At 50.2% G+C, this 23,341-nt stretch overlaps 1 protein-coding gene across 2 annotated transcripts in view; it reads right to left on the reverse strand.

Annotated features, from left to right (window-relative positions):
- The window catches only part of PPARGC1B (PPARG coactivator 1 beta), a 106,814-nt gene that overhangs the window by 27,317 nt on the left and 56,156 nt on the right, over positions 1–23,341 (reverse strand). For both annotated transcript variants that reach the window (XR_003002315.1, XM_024738240.1), the window contains exon 2: positions 679–852. Coding sequence is in view for 1 of the 2 variants with exons in the window: in XM_024738240.1 (XP_024594008.1) it covers positions 679–852 (174 nt within the window). In the remaining variant the exon portion in view is untranslated. The remainder of the gene's footprint in view (positions 1–678; positions 853–23,341) is intronic.

The raw sequence follows: 23,341 nt of genomic DNA on the forward strand, positions 1-23,341 counted from the left end.
GCTGAGAACAGAGGCAGATGCATAGATATGCGCTGCGGTCCTTGGCACTGCCTCTTTTTAAAGAACCTCTAGGCTCCAACTGAAAAATGCAGATAACTGTACTCCTGTGTGTGAGTTGTTAAGAAAATTAAGCGAGTTAATATACACAAACAGGGACAGTCCTGCCACAGAGAATGTGAGTCATTCCCATTATGGCGTCAGCATGGTTATAAAGCTCTGGCTCAGGAGGCAGGCAAACTGGGTTTAAATCTAGTTCAGCTACCGACGAGGTAAATCACCCTAGGCCCGTGACTAAACTTCTTCAAGCCTCAGTTTCCTCATCTGTAAAATGGGGGAATAATCTCACCTGCTTCACAGGGTGGGAATGAGAGTTCACTGTGACCATACAGGGAAGGGAGGCCTTGGAACCCCCTCTGGCTCACAGAGGGACTCAGTTCTGACTGGGGGCATAGAGAGAGCAGCTCTTCCGAGCCCTCACTTCCCAGGGGCGATAACACAGCCTGGCAAGGGGGCAAGAGCTGCCCAAGATCAAGTGTAGACCCAGGACAAGAGACAGGGTCCCAAGAGTTTTGGTGGATGAGGAGACTTCTTTGCATGAGCAAGTGTAGAAGAAGATGGCTCAGGGCAGAGCCGGGCTTTTAGAGGGAGAGAGAGGCAGTTAGGTTCCAGAGGGCATACCTGGAAGAGCTCCGGATCGTCGGGGCTGTACTGGCTGGGTTCGGTCTCAGAGTTCTCCGGGCGCCACTGCAGCTCCTCAAAGCAGGTGGCCGAGTCGAAGTCGCTGGCGTCCAGCTGGGAGAGGTCTAGCTCCGGAAAGTCAGCGCAGAGCTGCTCCTCCCCAGACCCCCCGCCCTGAGGAGACAGGAAGGAAGGAGGCGGGTCAGAGCTGAGTTTGGTTAGACCCCAGCAGGGACCCTCTTACTCAGGATGCTGCCAGTCTGAACCTGTGGCTGCCTTTGTCCGAGGCCTGATTTTGCCAAGCGACCAAGAAATGTAAAGCAGCATCCTCTTGCAACTGTCGAACCTACCAAGAGCTAAGTCAGGCCCTGGCAGTACAAACCCCCCTTCCCGCTGCTCCGTCCCCACCTCCTCTGCACTCCTATACACCCTGCAAAGCCCTGCCCGCATAGCACCTCTATTCTCTTACCAGAAATATTTTGTTGAAAACTTTATTACAACCTATAAATAGAGATCTATTCCTTTATACAACTGCTTCCACCTGAAAGGGGATTTGCGGAAGGCAACAACCCCTCTATCTGAATAATGAAACAACAAAGAGCAATAATAATGAGAGATGACATCATTGAATGATTGCTGTGTTTTGGAAGAACACTCACCCATGTTCCCAGGAATATTTGTAATGTCTAAAGTGTGGAAGACCACCCATCAGTAGACAATAGGTAAGTAAGGCTATAATCACCTATATCATAAAACAGGGCTGTTGAAAAGAATGAGGCCGTTATGCATGCATGTTAAATAAGATACTAAACTGCAGAAGATCAGCAAGTAAGATATTACCCCACGTGTGTAAAGAAAATGGGACAGACTCAAGCTACACACTTCTCACGAGAATACGTATGAGAATACCGTGCCAGTACACAGGAAAAGGTCTACGAGGCCATAAACCCACCTGCCAGTGGTGGGTGGGGTAGAAGGGAGTCATGGAGGACCTGGTAACAGTACCGACCGAACTGATGCTTCTCAGAGGGTGGTCCCAGGACCGGCAGGGGCAGAACCACCTGGGAACCTATAAGAAATAATGCAGATTCTCAGGCCTGACCCCAGACCTGTGGACTCAGAAGGTAGTCACCTTCTCACCCTGGTCTCCCAAGTTGAACAGTTACCAACAGAAGGGCTGCCTTGCAGATTCAGAAACAGCCTGAGTGGGGAGGCTAACACAGAAAGACGACACCACAGGCGCTGGGGTCTGGCAGACCTGAATCATAATCCCCATTCACCAGCCGTGATGCCTTAGGCAAGTCCCTTCACCTCTGTGAAGCTCAACTGTCTCATCTGTAAAATGGAACAACAACTGTCTCATACAGTTAATATTAAAGGAGGCAGTGCCGTAGCCTGGCTTGGTAAGTTGCTCGATAAATGGTAGCGAGCAGTAATGACAACATATTTTTAAAAATAATGAGAACAACAGAGTTTCATGGCAGGCAAAGGAAGGTGGAACCTCTTTAGAGAACAGACAGGCTTGTGTGACACTTAAGAGAAATAGGTTTTATCCAGACCTTTTCCTTAATTGTTCCCACTTACTAGGCCTCATAAATTATGAATAAATGTATATTATTAGCTCAACTTGACACAGGAAAAAGGCTTTTATCCGAATTTGGGTCAAATGTCTTAATTGGCATTTTGCAAGAATCCTGCACACACAGGCAGCACCGGGGCTGGGTTCTCCCAAGCGGTCAGTCCCTGCTCTCAGGCCAGACAGCACGGTGCCCAGAGAGTATGTCTCCAGGGACATCCCTGACCACGCCTGCCCTCCATCTGCCCGGTCTTTCTCCAATCCACTTGTGTTCAACATCCATGAATATTAAGTCCTGCGTCACTCCAGTGAGGATTCTCAGCCCCCTCCTGGGGCTGCTAATCTCCCCCTGCCCAGTTGGACTATGGGGGTACAGTGGTCTTGCCTGTTCTAGACGGATGAATGGTTTGTTTCTAGTTTTTGGCTGTGATGAACAAGCCTACAATACGTGTGTACAAGTCTTTGTGTGGACCTATGTTTTTATTTCTCTTGGGTGAATCTCTAGGAGTGGAATTGCTGGGTCATATGGTAAGCATATGTGTGACTTGATTAAAAACTACAAAATTGGGCTTCCCTAGTGGCGCAGTGGTTGAGAGTCCGCCTGCCGACGCAGGGGAACATGGGTTCGTGCCCCGGTCCGGGAAGATCCCACATGCCGCAGAGCGGCTGGGCCCGTGAGCCATGGCCGCTGAGCCTGCGCGTCCAGAGCCTGTGCTCCGCAACGGGAGAGGCCACAACAGTGAGAGGCCCGCGTACCGTAAAAAAAAAACTACAAAATTGCTCTCCAAAGTGGTGGTGCCATTGCACACTCCCACTAGCCATATGAGTTTCTATTGTTCCACGCCCTCAACAGTACTTGGTGTTGTTAGTATTTAAATTTGAGGCGTGCATGATAGCGGGGGCCCACAAGCATTTATTAAGTGCTACTGTGAGTCAGGCACTGTGATGTGTAAGACTCAGTTCTTTCCTTCATTTGTTGACATCTCAGTGGGGGAAGAAAACACATAAATATTTCATTACAGATGGTGCTAGTGCCACAAAAGAAACAAACCAGGTGCACTGATGGAGGACAAGAGGAGGGGAATCTACTTAGACGGGGTGACAAAAGGCTTCCTGGAGGAGCTGACGTCTGGTTTGAGACCTGAAGGAGGAGCCAGGCAGTGGAAAATGTGGAGAAAAAGCTTCCAGGCAGAGAGGACCCAGCAAAGTCAAAGATCCAGGTGGGGACCAAGCCTAGAGAATGGGGTACTGACCAAAGGCCAGTGAGGCTGCAGCTCAGCCCTAGAGTAGGGGGAGGGAGAGGATGCCGTCAGAGAGGCGGGTGGAGGCCGGATCAGGTAGGGATTGAAGGGATTTGGGTTTTGCGCCAAGTGTGATGGGGGTGGGAAGCAGGCAGATGGGTTAGGCCGGTGTAGCATCCAGGAGAGGAGCAGGTGGTGGGGCTGGGAGGACAGCACCGAGGGCCTGTGGAGCAGGAAGGAAGGCCAAAAGTAGACAGACAAGGATGCTAGGCAGCTAGGGCCTCCCTGGCCAGCAAAGCCCCAGCTATAAGCTCTCTGGGGAGCTCTCTCTATATGTTCTAGAACCAGCCCGTGCTAGTAACTCAGAGCAGCCACCTCTACAGGACTTGCTTTTTGAGTCTTAGAAACAGCTTTTAAATCAGAGTTCCAGAATCCCAGACCAGCCAGGAACCAGCAGCCCTGAGAGGTTGCCCATGCAAGTCTTCGTGGACAATTCGGGAGACCAACGCGCCTTCAAGAACTAGCTATGGATATGTGTGCACAGTGCATGTACGTGCAAGGAATTTAGACATAACTTCTAGCCCTTCACAGACACAGCTAAGAACTCCTGACCTGGTTGGTCTACCTACTTCACTTTGCACCTATGGAAACTGAGGCCCAAGGAGGATAATGGATTTGCTCAGGGTTATCCAATGAGTGTCCTTCCCATGAAAGCCATGCCACCTCCTTTACAAAATGCCCATCAAGTGGCCGTGACTACTGCACTTAATGATTACCCAGAGCAGCTTGACATACTCAATGTGTACCCAGGGCATAAAAATAAAAGAAACCTCGGGCTTCCCTGGTGGCGCAGTGGTTGAGAGTCCACCTGCTGATGCAGGGGACACGGGTTCGTGCCCCGGTCCGGGAAGATCCCACATGCCGCAGAGCGGCTAGACCCGTGAGCCATGGCTGCTGAGCCTGCGCTCCGCAACGGGAGAGGCCACAACAGTGAGAGGCCTGCGTACAGCAAAAAAAAAAGAAACCTCGGCTTCAAGGCCTTGTCAATTACGGCTGAGGCCACTCTCCAGCTAAAAACCATTAAGCATTGCATTAATAGTGATTTCTCTGGCCCTCTCCATATTTAGAGAGGCTTTTGAAGCAGTGCCTCGGGTGACCCAGCTCTCTTTTGAAAGGTCTGACTTGAGGCCTTCCTGTTCTGTACTGGGGAGCCCCAGCAGGACCCACCCATGGAATGGGAGGTAGGGGGGTCACAGCACAGGCTAAGTCACTGCTATTACTGAGCACTTTCTATATGCCAAGGGCCACACTAAGTGTCTTATATACATCCTCTCAGCAGATTCTTATAACGACGCTACAGGGCAGGGGTCACTGTCCCCACGTTACTAATCAGGAAACTCAGTCCAGTCACTTGTATTAGTTTGCCAGGGCCGTCGTAAAAAAGCACCACAGACAGTGTGGCTTAAACAACAGAAATATTTTTCCTCCCAGTTCTGGAGGCTAGAAGTCTGAGATCAAGATGCTGGCAGGGTTGGCTCCTTCTGAGGCCTCTCTGGTTGGCTAGTGGATGGCATCTTGTCCCTGTGTCTCTTCCCGTTGCCTTCCCTCTACATGTGCCTGTCTCTGTCCAAATTTCCCCTTAGATTAGGCCTACCCTTATGACCTCATTTTAACTTGATTGCCTCCGTAAAGACCCTATCTCCAAATAAGGTCGCATTCTGAGGTACTGGAGCTTAGGATGCCAAGATACCTTTGTATGGAGGACACAATTCAACCCATAGCACCCAGGGTCCCAGAAAGGTAAAGCTGAGATTCAAACCCCAGGTCTCCTGGCTCCCTAACAAAGCCTGTGCCATTGCCCGACATCCTGCTTCTGAACGTGAGAAGGAACGTTTAAGACCATTTATTCCCATTTATGGATGGGGAGATGGAGCTTTGGGAAAAGTCTGAGAAAGACCCAAGTCACAGGGCTAGTCTGTAGCTGAGCAAGGACAGGCCTGGGGCCACATGTGCTGCATTGTACACCAGTCCCCACCACCAGTCTGCTCACACCCCTGACACGCTCGGGACACCCCCCTCTGGTTGCAGAACCTTCTGTATCCATTCCTCCAGGGACACCACACTGCTGATCTGAACGGGCTGTAGCTGCCCCAAGCCACGGAGATAAAACGCCCCGGCAGTGGATTAATGGTGTTTCATCCAGATTCTAAGTTGCTTCACTGGAAGCCTGGGTATCTTGTCGCAGATCGATTCCCTGTTTAAGAAAGAACGCATCTTCAGGAAAAATTGATGGCTCCGCTTTACTGACTACAATCAGCAAATCACCTAGCTTAGTGCCTGGCCCAGAGCACATTCTCAGAGTTACTGAGTGGAAGGAAGCAGGAGAGGGGGAGGGGGGTCTGCACTAACAGAACTTGGGTTCTGGGCCTGCCCGCACTCACTATGCATCCTTCAGTGGGTCACCTCCTCTCTCGGGTTCTCACTGCCCCCTCTGGAAAACAGACGATCAAACACAAAGACCCTATGGACCCCTCTTGCGCAAGCATTTGCAAGTACAATTCCGTACTGCACTTATCCAGTTTCTGTGATCCACATAGGCTTGGGGTAAGTATTTAGGTAGAATAAATAAATGAATTTACAGAGGGAGAGACAAAGACGCAGAGAGAAGGTCTATATTGAAATGGAAGGAGGCCTAGAGAAGAAGGATAAAGGGCTAGGCCTGGCTTGGCTACTAACATTAATCATTTGTGGTCAGGAACCTAACTTTTGCCGGCTTAGTTTCTATTGACAAAATGGGGATAATAAAAAAGAATCCTATCTCACGGTGTTCTTAGAAAGATAAAACATCACAGGTCAGGAGCCTGGCACATGTCAGACACCCCGTGAATGGTGGTCACTGATACAGCATTTATAGCTGGCATTCAAGTGATGTTCACAGCTATGGTCTCACTGGTACCTTCCCAAGATGCGGGAAGTAGGCAGTGGTCAACGTCCCCACTTGACTGATGGGAAAGCAGGACATCTCGGAGGGTCAGTGCTTCATGACCCATCTGCTCAGTCCTAAACCCGCGGATGCCCTCAATCCTATGTTCCTTCAACCTCCACCAGCCCCCATTCCAGTGTTACCATCGCTCGTGGTTTCTCTTGGCGGGTGATCTTGCCCTAACAGCCAGACCACGCTGGCTCTCTCCGGGCCTGCCCTGGAGGGTGGGAGCAGGGCTCCCACCCATGCCTCATACACTTCTTTACTGACATCTTGGATGCCCTAAGTACTGCCCTACAAGAAGTTGTATTTGATGGTCTGGGGCAAGTTTTCCCTTTAAATTACTGTTAGGAATGCCCAGACTGGCCTGGGCATGAGATCTGATAGGGTGGTAGGTACCTGGCACTGGGCTCACCTTTCCCGCCTCCCTAACTTGGCGGATACCAAACACGGCTCTACCTCCCACTGAGCCCCGAGCCTTCGCAACCCAGAGCCTTACCAGCCACTGCTGATTCATTAGACCCAGGCTGCTCTAGACCTATGACCCTGTACCTCTACTTGCCTTCTAGGAAGGAAGTGAAGTAAGTATTCATGATGTCCCCACAAAGCCATTTCATTATACAGATGTTTTCCTTTTTCTCCTCCTACGTCTGTTATTTGGCTGGCCTCCCACCCATTCCCCTTCCTAATGGTGGCAGCCCACTGATCTCCTTGGGGAAGTCATCCCTCCCCCGAATCCAGGCGGTCCAGGTAAGCACAGTCTGGCCAATTAAAGGGTCTCATCCAGTGACCACAGCAACTGGTTCACAGGGGTGGGTCAGAGTGAACACCAGGAATGTGCTGGAGCGTGTGGACAAGGGTGCTCAGCTGGTTGAATTTAATTCTGGAGACGCTGCGAGCCATCTTTGCTTCCGCCTGGGAAAAGCCTGCCCAAGAATGAAGCCAGCACAGGGAATGCAGAGTCAAGAAGCAAAGAGAGGGCTTCCCTGGTGGCGCAGTGGTTGAGAGTCCGCCTGCCGATGCAGGGGACACGGGTTCGTGCCCCGGTCCGGGAAGATCCCCCATGCCACGCAGTGGCTGGGCCCGTGAGCCATGGCCGCTGAGCCTGTGAGTCTGGAGCCTGTGCTCCGCCACGGGAGGGGCCGCAACAGTGAGAGGCCCGCATACAGCAAAAAGAAAGAAAAAAAAAAAAGCAAAGAGAGATGTATTCCCGATAAAAATAATTTAAACACTTGGATACAGCTGTGCCTGAAGCCAGTCTATTCCCTGTACTCCACAATTATGTGAGTGAATAAGGTCCCTTTCCAGATTATGTGCCTGCTGGAGTTTGTCACCTATCAATGAAAAAGTTATGACTGATTCATCTCTCTTACATCCAAAAAAAAAAACCTAAGCTTCCCACTGTCTTCCAAATTAGTACAAAACTCCTGAAGATGCTTCCAGGAGAACAGTAGGAAGAGTAATTGATTTTTAGACCTCAAAGAAATACTACAGCATCCTCGTAAGACTCAGGAGTCACAGACACAAAATTAAGCTCCAGGAAGAATAAGTAGAAAACACAGGGGCTCTGAGCTCAGCCTAAAAGAACAAAACACCCTGAGCTTAAAGATAAATCAGACCATTGAAAGGATCTCCCGCCAAAACACTCAAGGCTAAGTGTCTCAGAACATCATGGAGGCCCTTTCCACGCAGGAGCATCTGGCCCCAGGCCTGCCGAGCAGAAACTCAGTGATGCTCAGTGCTTTTCAGCGGGGCCTCAAGCCCCAGCTACGCAGCTACCCGCTCAGGGCTTAGCGTAAGGTGATCTGACAGAAGGTCACCAGGCCTGGCAAGAGTGGGTCCTCCAGCCCAGAGAGCAAAATGGGTCCAGTGCTCAGAACTTGACTACAAGGCCAGGCCGGGAGGACGACCAGTTACCAGTGACCTTGGGAAGGCAGCTCTTCTTGGTAGGCGAGGCAATAGGATGGAGGAAGTGGGGTCCCTGATATTTCTAAGTGCCAATCGGCCCTGGGATATCCACCTCAGGACGTGAGGGAGGACTCAACGTGGAGCCTGTCAAAGTCTTCAACATTTTGGGCAGTCTTCTGTTACTTGCCACCAAACCTATTCCTTACCAGGCCCTCTCAGGCCTTTGGTACAACAGACACTCCCCTAAGCAACCGCCCGGGTTAACCAACACTCTTCATCCCCTCCTGTAACAACACACATTACTAAGGCCCAAGGCGCCCCGGAGTCTCAGAGACAACCCTCCAGGTCATCTCCAGCAGCTGGGTTGTTTGTCCAATGTCATTTGTGTTTCTTCCCAAACCCATTTGTTACTATAATTACAACGTTTTTTTTTTTGGGGGGGGGCGCTCATGCCACCTGCAGCATCCTAGCTCCCCAACCAGAGATTGAACCCGTGCCCCCTGCAGAGTCCTAACCACTGGACCACCAGGGAATTCCAATAATTACCAGCTCTAATGAAATGGTTCATCAACAGAAAATATGAGTATAAAAGAAGAGAATGTGATGGCAACTAAGTTGAAGGCTGTGGAAGGACTCAATAAAGTTGAGCTGTTTTTTAAAAAAAAAAACATACAAAAACCCTGCTGTCAAATTATGTGTGGGTGAGCTAACAGTGAAAGATTAGGGAGGCACTGGCAAGAATCTGAAGGATTCTGCACTTAGATTGCTTGAGTCTAAATTCTTAATCCAACTGAGTGAATTCCCAATCTGGAAATAGGAGCCCTGGCAGCGTGGGTGTGGACCAGGCAGGAGAGAGCGCTTGGGATTTCAGCGTCGGCAGCACAAGCAGTCCTAGAGCAAAAGACTGGCAATAATGAATGTGCATGCCATATGGCTTCATTAAACAACAACGTTAGGTATTACATTTTATGATTTCATACTCTCACTGACTTTTTCCGAGGAATTCCCCTCTCCAGCCCTCCACCCACCCCACCAACCCCCAGCTGTAGCTCCTGCTTGTCATCGGATAAGGTGGCTATTGGACATGGATTGCAGCTTGCATTGTATAGGAAATAAATCCTTACAGTGGACTCCCAGAAGACAGAACTGGGGCTTTTGGCACTGGAAGAGCCTGTGGAAATACTTCTAGAGATGACTCTCTTATTTTGCAGATAAGGACACTGAGGCAGACAGTCTCCTGGGACAGGTGTTATCTTGGGCATCTCCTTTCCCCCTCCCTGTTGCCTGCAAGCAGCCCCTTATCCAACAGAAATCCCTAAGGTCTCTCAGAGCTGTGCCTGGGCCAGGTTACCTGGGGTGGAGCAGCTCCTGGTTGTCTTGGCAGGTGGTGGGCACTGAGGTCTAAGAGGGCACCATTGGCGCCCCACACCCCTGCACCCCACTGTGGCTGCACAGATCCTGGCACCTGTCAGCCAACACAGGCTGCCCCTGGCCCAGGAAGGTGGTGTTTTCATTTATTTTAAAACAGTAAAAGGGTGAAGTATATTCTGTGACACGAGTGAGCGAGAGTAAGTGAAGGTGTTTCAGGGGCAGTGTCGTCCGCATACTGTGTTCGCCTACAATTGCTGTCAATTTTATGCACTTGAATTCAAGGGCCTCTTCAATTCACAGGAGAGCAGCAGGAAAAGCGCTTTGTGAACTGCGAAGCGTGTGCAGGCATCCACCTGCTGTTAAGACTGGTTAACAGTCCCTTTCCATCTCCAGGGACCAGCCTCCCTCATGGAACTGCTGTGTGGCTTGAGTTTCCACCCTGGGGCCTCTGTGCTGGCAGCTCCCTCGGCCTGGGATGCCTCCTCTATCTTTCTTCTGCGCATGGCTGGTCCTTTCTTATCAGCCCCATCCCAGATTAAATGTCCCTCTGAGGTGAGCCTTGCTGACCACTGTATCCTAAAGTGGCTGCCCATCTCGCTCCCATCACCTGCTCTAAGTCCCTCAATTAACACGTTTCACTTTCTGATATCCCTTCCCCCCTTTGCCGGTATTTTTTTTTAATTGTGGTGAAATATACATAATATAAAATTTTCCATTTTAACCATTTTTAATTAGGCAATTCAGTGGCAGTAAGTATATTCACATCGTTGTGCAACCACCACCAGCGTCCCTCCCTCTTCAGAGCTCTTCCCCCCTTTTCATTTATCTACTTGTGTACTGTCACCTCCCCCAGCTATGAGTTCCACGCGGGCAGAGGCGGTGTCTGTCTTTGTTCCCCGCTGTTTCCCAGCGCCTAGCACAATGCCCAACATATAGTAGCTGCTCAATAAACAAAATGAGATCCATGTGGAAGCGCCCTGTAAACTGGAAAGGGTGGTACACAAGAGCAAGAGACTGCAACATGGACATTTTCTCCGTACGGTCCCAAGACAAGGCCAAATTCCCTGGCAGCCTCAGTTATTCGACAACGATTTTGAGTTTTGTCCAACTCTGTGGGGGCAAAAGCGTCGAGAGCTCCTTTTCTTTCCTGGTTCCAGGCCCCTCTGAGAGGTCAAGAATGAAGATATACGATCACACAAACCACCTGATATTGACACTCACCATTTCAACACATCAGCTCTACCCAGAGCAACATTTTATTAGTCGCTGAAGGGCAGGCACAAAAATAGACTGCAGGGATCAAATGCCACCCTCTACAGTGGTTGAAAGGCCCTGGCATATGACGACTTGAGGCCTGGGGACCCTGGGAGGGGGGTCCTCTGTCACAGGAGTGCACAGACATTGGAAGCTAGAATCAGGGCTGGGATTAGGCTGAGGTGAGGGTACCAGCCTTGGGCACCAAAAAATCCAGCAATCAAGACAGATCATATTTAATGCAATATTGTGAAAACAATCAAAATTAATGCCCCCTAAAAATCCATGATGAGCAACATATCAAAATTCTAAATAAAGACAAGGTCAGTGGTACTGATTTTTCCTTTTGCTTCAGGTGACTACTTGGCTCTGCATGGCACTCTTCCCTCCTTTATTTAAAGATGTGGTGTGTTCAAAATGGATACTTTGGCATTGACTATTAACATATTAACTATTACAACATATACAAATGTTGCATTAAAATATGATTTATCTTGATGACTGAGCTTGTTGGCATCTCCTTAAATTTTGTGTCTGAACCAAATGTCTCCTTTGCCTCACCCTAATCCCCACCTGGGTGGAATGAGGGTGAAAGAGTTACTGTATGTTCAGGTGACTGAAATGAGATCAGATCCTGTCCTACACCCCTTCTCCCTGGGGCCTCAGTTTCCACATCTCTACAATGGAGCACACGACCCTAGGGTAGCTGTGGAACTGTCCCAGTCTTGTCCAGTGAGACATTTGGGATGGGAAAGTAGGAAAACGCTAAAGTGCTGGCTGTATGTGAGGAACTGTTATTACATTTTTATCAAAGGTAGTAAATGGTCCATCACAATGATAAACAGCATTCAGCTTTGAGATGAGTTGCAACGCACTTGCCTGATTTATAATGAAAGGAGTGAAGTTTGCTAAATGAATAGGTTTTATTTTAAGAAAAGAGATTAGAGCTGATTCACGGTTCTGTCAGCAAGTAGGATCTCCCCTCCCATTCCAATGCCTTTACTGAACAGGAAGGAAGGCAGAAGGCTACAGCTAGCCCTGGGAAAGCACCCATTTCACGCAGCTGAATGGGGGGACCCCAACTCCCTAATCATGCTGCGGGACCATAACCTAACAGGCGCTTTCCTTTCCCCGTCTCATTTTGCGGGGTTCCCTCAAAATCAGAATATGCCCAAGGGGCAGGGCAAGAGGGACTGGCACGTGTCAGCCAACCTCAGGTGTGAGACGCATGAAGAAATGCCTGGGAATAGATAGTGGTGACGTTTGTACAAAATCATGAATGTACTTAATGCCACTAAATTGTACACTATAAAATGGCCAATTTTATGTTATGTATATTTTACCACAAAAAAATAAAAATAAAATTTAAAAGTCCCGGAGTCCTAAAATAAAGTGCCCGACACACTCCTTCTGGAGGTGTTCTCCAGGGTCCTACAGTCTCCATGTTCTTTGGTTCTATTTATGTGTCTCTTGCTGTGGCTGGCAGGAGACACGGGGGCGGGAGCTGGGCCAGGGCTCAGCTGAGAAGCCCTTTTGCCTGTTAAACACTGTTATAAATAACGCAGAAAGAGGGTCCTGGCATGAGAGTGAAGGTCAGGCAGCCCCTTCATGGCATTTGAGGAAATGTCACGTCCATCGGGCCAGCAAGGTGCCGGCTCACATCTCCAGCCCCACGCTGCCCAGGGCTGACGGCAGTCGTGCCGGGGAGCCCGTGGAGCATCACTCCCACTCAGGAAGGGCAGCCCCAAGGTGGCCGGCTCCCGGGGGTTCGAGCAGAGAGGGGACCACGGGGTGGATGGAGGAGCAGAGGGTAGCTGAGAATCCCCCAGCCCAGTGGGCAGGGGCTAAAGTCAGCTTCCCAAGGACCCAGGCCGGGGCTCAGCCACCAGCACACCAGCCTCGGCTTGTCAGCCAGTACACACAACCCGCCGAGGGAGAGATGACTCAGCAGCGCTCAACCCACAACTGCCCCCGCTGGGGCCGCTGCACAGCGTGGGAGCTGGGAGGGGCCTCACGGCCCATCTGGTCCTGTGTTTCCCATGCTGGGCTCCCTGGGGAACCCCCTGCACGCTCTCCACCCCCCGCAGCCCACCAGCACCCTGGGCTTTGAAGTGGGAGGGGTTATGAGGGAGTTCATTAATTAGGTTTTCCATTTTTATTAACTAAAAACCATACAGTGGCAACCCATCCTACTCCTATTTAACCTGAGTGAATTCAACATTATAAGCCTGGCAAAAACCAAATTTCTGTTTCTTTCTTAAATGTGAGAAATACGATGACATTCTATTTTGCACAGAATTCTATATTTTCCCATACCCACACATTCTTACCTATTGGTCATACACGCTATTTCATCAGCAATTTAAGGGCTCTACGGGCTTCATTTGAATCCTCAGAGGAAGAAGCCACTTCCCAAGTAAGTGGTATCCACCACTCAGAGCCCAGCAATGTGGGTATTTCCCCATTTTACAGATGAAGAAGCTGAGACGCAGTGAGGTAACGTGATGTTGCTAAGCAGAATATGAATGTTTGAGAGTCTTTATGGGCTCAGGAAGCCCAGGTAACAAGTTGCCGTGTAGACCACAGAAGAGAGAGCCGAAGCTGGGTCTCGTCCACCATCCCCAGGATGCTGGAGGCGTAGCTGAGACTAGGGGCCGTCGCTCACTCGCCTGCTTACAAGCCTTGACTTGTCACCGCCCTTGACAAAACCCCAAAGTCCTCACCGGGCCTGTGAGGCCTGGCGCGGCCTGGGCCTGCCGCCTCTCCCACCATTTCCTGGGCCCTCCCGTCCTCCCAACGCTGCAGACACAGCAGCCTTCTTCTCCTGGAACAAAACTCTCTCGGCTTGGGGTCTCCACCTGGGACACTTCCTGCCTGGTCCTAGGCCACTTATCCAGCACTGGGTCTCAGTGAGAGAGGCCTTCCCCAACACTCAACCCCCTGAACACTATGGGTTATGTCCCCATGTGTTATCCACAGCATGAACCCAGGGACTGTCTGTCTCCCCTCCAGAATGCCAGCTGCATGACAGCAGTGGTCCAGACTTGTCCTCTGTTGAATCCCGGTGCCTGGAACAGTGTCTGGCACAGAGTAGGTGCTCACTAAATCTTTGTGGGATGAGTGGAGGTGGGCCAGGGGAGTAGAGCTCCGGTTTCCCAGTTCAGTTTAGGCATCTCTGCCTCACACTGCTGTGAGGCTTGCAAGGTCTCCCTCTCACGCACCCGCCTTTAAGGAAATACATTTCACAGTGGTCAGATGATGAGAAACCCAGACCCATGGGCTCCCAGATGAAGCTGGTGGGAAACAGATTCTCTTTGGCCCCAGCAGGCCCTCCCTGGTCATGTGGTCAGTGAGGGCCCACTCACTCACGCCCCCCATGCCTGAGGCGCTGGCTCCCTCCAGCCACGGTGAACCTGCCTCATGTAGAAGTATGTTCACTGGACATGTAAAGCGAATTTGTGTCAAACACATCATACCTTTCCATTCCCTTCTTCTTAAGTAACAGGGAGGTGGCCCACAGGGTGATACTGCCACTGGCTCCCCAACCAAAGCCAGGGCCCTAACAGCGGAATAGCAGGCATCCGAGCTAGGAAATGGATACCGTCTGATGATGCCTGGGTATCACCCCAGCTTGCAGAGAAACAGGCAGGAAGTGGGGAGCTCTCCAAGAGGGAACAGTGAGATCTTTCAGGGAGTGAAGTTCCCATCACCCCTGCACGTAAGTGCCACCTGAACCGACATCTCTGACCTACTAGGTTCCTTCCACCCTGCCAGGATTAGGAATCCCGGGGCTCATAAACATCTTTTATGCCTGTAAACTAGACCCTCTCCCATTTGATCCTCACAACTGGGCAGAGGTTAAGCCATTTTTCTGATGGGGGAGCTGAGGTTCATAGAGGGGAAGTAACTTGCCTAAAGTCACTAAGCAAGTTAAAGAGAGGAACAGGACTAAATCTCCCAGACCTCTGACTTAGTTGAAGCAAAAATATCACTGATTAGAAGGCACAACCTTGAACTCTCTGCACTACTGGCAGTGGGGAACTTGGACGAGTCCCTCTACTTCTCTGAGCCTCAGTTTCCCTATATTCCCAGGCTTGGGAATTCAACAGAGGACAAGTCTGGGCCACTGCTGTCATGCAGCTGGTATTCTGGAGGGGAGACAGACAGTCCCTGGGTTCATGCTGTGGATAACACATGGGGACATAACCCATAGTGTTCAGGGGGTTGAGTGTTGGGGAAGGCCTCTCTCACTGAGACCCAGTGCTGGATAAATGGCCTAGGACCAGGCAGGAGACCATGGTCAGTCAGCTGGGGCTTCAGGACATGCAGGGTCAGCCTGTGACATCCTGGGCATGGTAGCAAACCCTCAGATGCCCCATCCATCAGCAATCCCTAACAAGGGGGAAAGATGGTGGAGATGGAGATGATGGTCACCGAGGGACACGTCACATGGTGTGTGTCTGCGATGGAGTCATGGGAGGACATGTGGGAGATCTGCTAGCCCCTCACTCTGCCACTCAAAGAGCGGTCCACAGACCAGCCGCATCAGCCGGGCCTGGAGCTTGTTCCATTCTGCAGAATCTCAGGCTGAATCCTCCTGAATCGGAACCTGCCCTTTATTAAGATCCCTAGGTGATTCGTAGGCACATTAAAGTTTGGGGAACAAAAAATTTTAAATCAGAAGACCAACTGTAACATGTGAGCTTTGGTTCAGCACCTAGATCCTTCAAGCCCCAGCGTCCGCATCTGTAGAGTAAAGATAATAATGTGTACACTTCATGGGACTGCTGTGAGCGTTACGTAAGCTCACACATGCCAACAGTCCAGCCCAGTGCCCGGCAGGTAACAGCTGCCCAGATTGCTAGTTTCTTTCCTTCCTGAAAGGCCAGAAGGAAGAAGGCCTCTGCTTCCATTCCAAGTCCTGCCTGTACATCTGGGAGGCAAGGAAAAGACCCCCATGGGGCAGCAACAGATGGGGATGGGGTGAGAGCAAAGGGAAAGGAGGAGAGCAGAGGAAATAAAGAAGCAAAATAGAGACAAGCAGCAGAGACCATCTGAATCCCCAAGAGGCAGATGAACATGTGAAACCCAGAGACACAGCCGTTTCAGCTCATGTCAGAAGCCAAAGGGCTGAGGATGGAGGAGCAAGGGCCACTGGGCTGTGTCCCCACAGGTCACACACTGCCTTTCCAGCCCAGCTCTGAAACAGTTCTTGTGGCCAGGGTGGACACAGCGCCAAGGGTCACTGGAGCAACCAGACAGAAGCTGGGGGCTCAGGCTGAGCCCTGAGAAGGGTAAAACTTGGCTGGAGGACACCAATCCAAGGGACTGTCAACCCAGAGGAGCTGGACAGTGGGGGGCTGAGCCGTGTGATTTAACCTCTCTGGGCCTCAGTAAAATGGGAGATAGTAATAATAGCCTTAGGGTTCTTAAGGAGGATTTAATGAGAAGAGCTTGCATTGTGTCTGGTGCAAAGTAAGTGCTCAAAAGATAACGGCCATTCCTGAGATTATTACACAGGAGACCTGAAGCAACTGCTGGAATAGAAGCAGCCCTCTGGGCTTCTCGAACTTCCTCTACACTCAATCACAGCGTTAACCCCTTCAAGCTCAGACTGACCCAGTCCACAACACCATCAACTCACAACTTATCGGCAGCCACGGCTTCCTGCTTTCACCCCAGCCCCCTCCAGGCTGCTGGACACAGCACAGCCATAGCCAAGTTCTCAAGATGCAGATCTGACACTACTGGACCCTGTTTAAAATCCTGCTTGCCCCCAATTCCTCCCAGATAAAGAGCAAAACCCTTCAGGAGGCCTGTAATATTCTGCGTGATCTGGCTTCTGTCTACCTATCCGGAATCATTTCTTAGCATTTACCCACCGTCTCCCCAACTTTAAGCCCCACTGGCCTTCTCTCCACCCCTGGCACTTGCCAGGATCTCTCCCCCCATAGGACCTTTGCATGTGCTGTTCCCTCTGCCTGGAACATCATCCCACACATAGATCCTTTGTCCAGTTATCTCGTACCGTAGCCTTCACTCTTTACCTCCTCGAGCTTTCCTTGAGCCATGCAGACCACACAAGGAGCCTGGTTGTACCTTCTGTAGGTCCTGAGCCTTCCTTCAGAGCTTATCACAGTTGGTAATTTATTTGCATGGGCATGTATTAGTGCTCACCAATGTATCCCTGGCACCTGGCACATAGTAAGTGCTTAATAAACAAGGAGAGTAAGTGAATAACCTCATTCTCTGGCAACCATCTCACCCATCTATCCAAGTCCCATCTTCCCTCTCACTTCATCCCCTAGGCCCTAACTCTCCATATTACACACAGGACAAACCCCAGTGCTCCCTGATCCTCAACCTCCATCCCTGACTTGCAGGACTGGTGCCAGAGATCCAAACGTTTCTAGATCTGATTTTCTTGAAAGCAGCTTTGGGCTATGGCCAGGGGAGGCGTGCGCTGCTGGCCTCGGCAGTAAACACTGATGAAGCTGTCTGGACCAGCTGAGCTGAGATCAGGAAATGCCAAGATTTAAAAGCATCCGGAACCCATTTATTTATTGTTGTTCTTGCACTTCCAGGCTATTTTAAGCTTCAGATCAATCAGATCCTCTCTCCAAATATCGCTCCAGAATCAGCCAACGTGCACCTGGCCCTACCTGTCAGGGCCCCATCTGACATACGACCTCAACGACAGCAAAAACAGGTAGCTGTTCTTGTTTACTGGGTGCCTCTGTGAGTGGTAAGTGAAAGTCGCAAACAGTCTCAAAGGGAGGTAGTATTAGCTCCATTGGGAAGATGGGGAAATTGAAACTCAGAGAGGTGAAGAAAGTGGCCCAGGGTCACACAGCTAGTAAATGCCGGAACTGGGATTCGACCCCAGATCTTCCAAATCCAAAGGTCAGCCTGGGCTCCTAACTGCTCAGCAATACTGCCTCCCTCATTCCCCTGCCAAAGCTCTTCCTACATACTGTGGGGTTTCTCATCTTGCCCCTGCCCTTTCAGCCACCTGCAAGGACCATCAGTGTTCTTACGCTATAAGTCAGAGCCACCCGCCCCCATGTGCGTTGCTATGGGAAGGTCACCAAGCTGGGCTGTTAAAAGGGGAAGGTAACGTTACATCATCATGTTTATAATTTTTTTTGAAATGATGGATGGATGGAAAGATGGAGAGATGGTTCATATATTCATAGATTATTGCTAGAAGGACACAAATGAAAGTATCAAAGGTTTGGGGGAGTAAAGAATAAGGAGTTGATTGGGGATAAGGGGTATCAGAGAATATTTACTTTCTATTTTATGTCCTTCTTAAGGTTTTTATTTTTCTTTAGTCATGCTTCAACCAATCCTTCAAAGGCCAATTCAGAGGCCGCCTCCCCCATGGAGCCTACCCTGATTGCCTCCACCTGTCCCTCCTCTGCATCCCTACCACATTCTGCCTGCATCTCTCAGGGCCCTTAGGCCACTGAGCCTGCGTACTCAGTGTGCACATACCCACAGGAGTCCCCAGCCAGGCAGGAGCTCCAGGGCCTGGATCAGTGTCATGAGCTTCTGGGGTCTCCCCCAACACTGAGCCTCTGCTGAGGCGGGGGAGTGGAGAGGCCTGGTGAATGAATAACTATTTTGCTTTCTATCTTGGTCCACGGCCTCCTGAAGCCAAGGAAGTTAGAAACTCTAAAATGGAGCTTGGGGGTGGGGAAGAGAAAAGGAAAGCAGAGAATCAGAGGGTAAATTCAGCTCCCGGAAACCTGCCCAGCGCGCATCCCTGGGAAATGACTCAAGCACAGCTTATGCCAGCAGACAGTCCATCTGGGCCCTGAGGTCACCAAACCTCATCAAGGTCCTGCTTATCAAATATAGAGGCACATGAAATAAAGCCACCAATCTGGAGCTGGGGCTCTGAGGAAGGGACAGAGACAGTGATGAGAGGCAGGGAATCTGTTCCCCATTCCCCACCCCTGACTGATCACCCAGGAAGCTCTGGGCTGTGGCTGAGGCTGGACCCCTAGGTCAGACTTGGCTCTTCACCTTGACAGGAGCTTTGGTGATGGTCCCACCTCACCTCCCACGCAGCAAGGGGGTTCCCTGCCCTCCTCAGCACCCACCCCTGCCTGAGGACCAAGGAGAACTTGGTAACCTTTGGCCCGTGACAATCACAAGCTTTGTTGAGCCTCTATTTTGCGCTATACACTTTACAACCATCTCATTGATCCTGTCCAACCAAACTGTCGGGCGGATACTGTCCAGTCCGTTTTTACAGATGAGGGAACTGAGTCCCAGGGATGTAAGTAATGTGCCTGAGATCACACCGCCAAGTTAAGTGATACTGGAACTAGACCAAGGCTGCAGCAGGGGAAGAACCAGAACCAGAACTCCACTGGCTGGAGCGATGGGACCACAGCCACCCAGTGATGAGAGGCCTCAGTTTTCTCATTTTCTCAGGGGCTGTCAGGCTACATGGCAGCATAAGAATCACTGAGCTAAGGCCATGCTTCCCTGTCTCTGATCACATACCCACTGGGGGTGCAGCGGTGGGCTGAGAAATACTCAGAGGCATAGGCCAGGCATGGTGCCTCTTCTCAGAACTCTATTTCCCTCTTAAGATCTGGCATAATAGAAAGTTAAATCACTTCACTGGTAAGGGAAACTTTCTTCCAGTATAAAAAACAAGGGTATGCTAGGGACTAGAATGTAAAAGTTGCATTAATTTTTTCGTATAAAATAAGAACGATTTTTGTGCCATGGATTCTGTTTAAACTGGCTGTAGGTTTAGCTGACAGGGCTACTTTGGAGGCAGCGACAGGACTGTTAAGAACTGACTGTGGGGAATAAAGATGCAGACGTAGAGAATGGACTTGAGGACACAGGGAGGGGGAGGGGTAAGCTGGGACGAAGTGAGAGAGTGGCGTGGACATATATACACTACCAAATGTAAAATAGATAGCAGTGGGAAGCAGCTGCATAGCACAGGGAGATCAGCTCGGTGCTTTGTGACCACCTAGAGGGGTGGGATAGGGAGGGTGGGAGGGAGGGAGACGCAAGAGGGAAGAGATATGGGGACATATGTATATGTATAGCTGATTCACTTTGTTATAAAGCAGAAACTAACACACCATTGTAAAGCAATTATACTCCAATAAAGATGTTAAAAAACAAAAAAGAACTGACTGTGGGATCAAAAAGATCTGCATTAATTTGGGCTCAGCCACTCAAACAGCTGTGTGACCCTGGCCAAGATACTCGACCTCTCTGAGCCTTAGCTTGTAAAATGGGAATAAGATCATGCTTATAGAGCAGGAGTCCTTAACCTTTTTTGAGTCATGGGTCCCACTGGCAATCTAGTGAAGCCCATAAACTTCTCAGAATGTTTATTAATGCATAAAATAAAATAGGATTATTAAGGAAACCAACAATATCAAAATACATTTATACAATATTAGAAAGAGTAAATTTGTTACAGTAATATAACATGCTTCCTTATTACTATACTAAATAATAAGATCTAGGAGCAAGTGTAACGATCACCAGTAATTTCAGAGTAGTGATGAGTATAAATATTTTTAGATATCTGAAACGACTGTAATGTGATATGAAAATACCTGTGATTTCCACTGGTGACAAAGTCACAGGTACCACTAATACTTTTAGTTTGTCACCTACATTCACAACGGGAGGAAATGCTAAATTTCACTTGGAGGTTAGCAAAAATAAAGATGTAATTTTTTTTTCCGTCCAAGTTCACAGACCTCTGAATTCTATCACCTGGGGTTTAAGCAGCTCAGTTGTAAGGCAATCTACACAGTGTCTGGCATGCTCTGTAAATGTTCTTTAGGGTAGCTGGTTTGAGCTATGCCAGACTCTGCCCCCCAGACACAACAGGGCCCAAGGTTCCCCCTGCGTGCCATTAGGAGTCCTCTAGGGGAGGGGTTTGAGCAGCCCTGCGCCCATCAGGGGCTCAGGGAGGGATGTGGGTTATGCAAAGCTGTTAGGTGAGTGAGGGAAGCTCTTAAATTTAATCCAGAAGCTTAGGGCTGGAAGAGGGTTAAGCCCCAGCTAGATGTGCACTCAGGCTGTCCCAGCTCAGAACAAGCCGTGTCCTTCCGCGCATTAGCTGCGTCCTCGACCACTCTGCAAAGGAGCCCTTTCAAATCCTGCCTCCTTGACATCTCCACTGTGCGGTTTATTGGCATCTCAACCTTATGTCCAAATGGAATTCTATTTGCACGCAAGCCAGTTTCTCTTCAGTTTTCCCAATGTCAATAAATGGCAAACCCTTCACCCAGCTGCTCAGAAGAAAACTTGGGTTTCCTCTTGCCCTCACCCCCACATTCAATCCATCAGCCAGTTCTGTCCACTCCCTCTCTCTCCATCTCTGCTGTCGCCACACTAGCCCATACTATCACCACCTCCTACCCAGACTTCTACAGTGCTGCTTAACAGCACTCCACTTCCATACTTGCCCAGCCCACCCCAAGTTCATCCTCCACATAGTAGCCCAAATAATCTTCAAAAACTGTAAATCGGATCATGTCACTCAGTCCCTACCCAAAACACTCCAAAGATTCTCTCCTACTGCACTTAGAATGAAGTCCAAACATCCATGGCTTAGAAGGCCCTTACCTATGTTGCCAGCATCCTCTCTGGCTACTTCGTGCCTTGCTCACCATGCCCCCCAGCATCCTGGCATTCTTTACATCAGAGCTCAAACTAGTCACTGCCCCAGGGCCTTTGCACAAGCCATTTTTTGCATGGCTGGCTCCTTCCTGACACTTAAACCAAATGTCACCTCTTCAGAGAGGCCTTCCCCGACCACTCACTATAAAGTGGCCACCCTTCCCCACTCTGGCACACTCTCCATCACATGGCTGCATCCAACTTCTTCATGACGCACATCACTGTCTGAAATAAACGTGATCATTCTGTTGATGTGTTTGTTATCTGTCCACCCCCACTTGAATGGAAGCTCCTGATTGCTGGGGACTAGTCTGTGTTGCTTCCTACTCTATGTTGGCACACAGTAGGCACTCTTCAGATTTTACTGAGCGAGCTTATTTTGTACGCGAAAATGGGCTGGGCTCTGGACAGGCACTTGACATGCAGTCCTTACAGCTGCTATTCTTTCCCTTTTACAGAAGAGGCAACTGAGGAGGCCCCATGAGGTTCCCCAGCTGGTTGAGTACTGTCTAACCCCAAAGCCAGATTCTTTATCACTGCATCATACTCTTTAAAAAAAATTACCCCTTCACCCACCCCTATCCTCTCCAAAAGTCATCCCCAAAGAGAAGACAAGGAAAGATGCAGAGGTACAGTGCTGAAGCGATGGCATCCCAGGCCTCGTGATGCTGTGACCTCATCCCGCTCAGAGGCTGTTCCCCTGCTGGACCGCTCTGCCCACGGAAGCTAGCTGGCAGGGATGTGGCGTCCACACCTGGACTCACATTTGCCTGCAGCACCCTGGAAGCTCCCCATGGCTCCTTTCTCCTCAACTGCCTTTTCTGGGCCTCTAATCTCCAGATCAGGTTTCCAGAGCTGGGGAGTGTCCTCTGCTTAGGAAATTCTCCAGTCAACACTGCGGGGAAGGGGGAGACCTACCTGAGAGGCTGGAGATCTGGAAGCCAGAACCACAGAACCCCAGATAGGAAAAGACCTTGACAGCCATTCAGTCCAACCCTCCTCCTTACGCTTTAACCAAGCAATAGCTGCAAGTACCTCGTGGGATAGGTTCCCTTTTAGCTCCATTTCACAGATGAGGAAACTTGAGGCCCAGAGAAGTTTGCTAACTTCCCTTGGAGACACCCAGCTAAATAAGTCATTGAGCTGGGATGGGAACCCAGAAAATCTGACTCCCTAAGCCGGGTCATTTAACCTCCGTGCTAGAATAAGAACAAAACCCTTTTTGTTTCAGAGCCCTGCCAAAGGAGGCACAGGTGCCAGAATTACAAAACAACAGAGTGAAAGGGGCCCTTAGATAGACCTGGCTCTAACTCTCCTATTTTCCAGGGGAGGAAACTGAGGTTCAGAGTGGGAAAGTCTCTGACTGCCCCTCTGATTACATCAAGCTGCCCCTGGTGAACTACGCGGTGGCCCCGACACCAGGCAGGGTGCACAGGTGGCACGCATGGGGGTGGGGGGGGGCAGTGACCCGAGCGAAGGACCCACTCCAGGAGCGAAGGACCCACTCCAGGAGCGAAGGACCCACTCCGGGAACGCGCTCCCCTGGAGCCCGCATTCCAATCTGGTTACAGCAGGAAGGGCAGGTGCTCGGCAGACAATGCGCCATCCTCCATCCGTGGCGGGCAGGAGGCAGCTGCTGTGCGGGAGCTTGCC

The sequence above is a fragment of the Neophocaena asiaeorientalis genome, unplaced genomic scaffold, assembly GCF_003031525.2.
Source record: "Neophocaena asiaeorientalis asiaeorientalis breed wild unplaced genomic scaffold, Neophocaena_asiaeorientalis_V1.1 scaffold404, whole genome shotgun sequence".
Taxonomy (NCBI): Eukaryota; Metazoa; Chordata; class Mammalia; order Artiodactyla; family Phocoenidae; genus Neophocaena; species Neophocaena asiaeorientalis.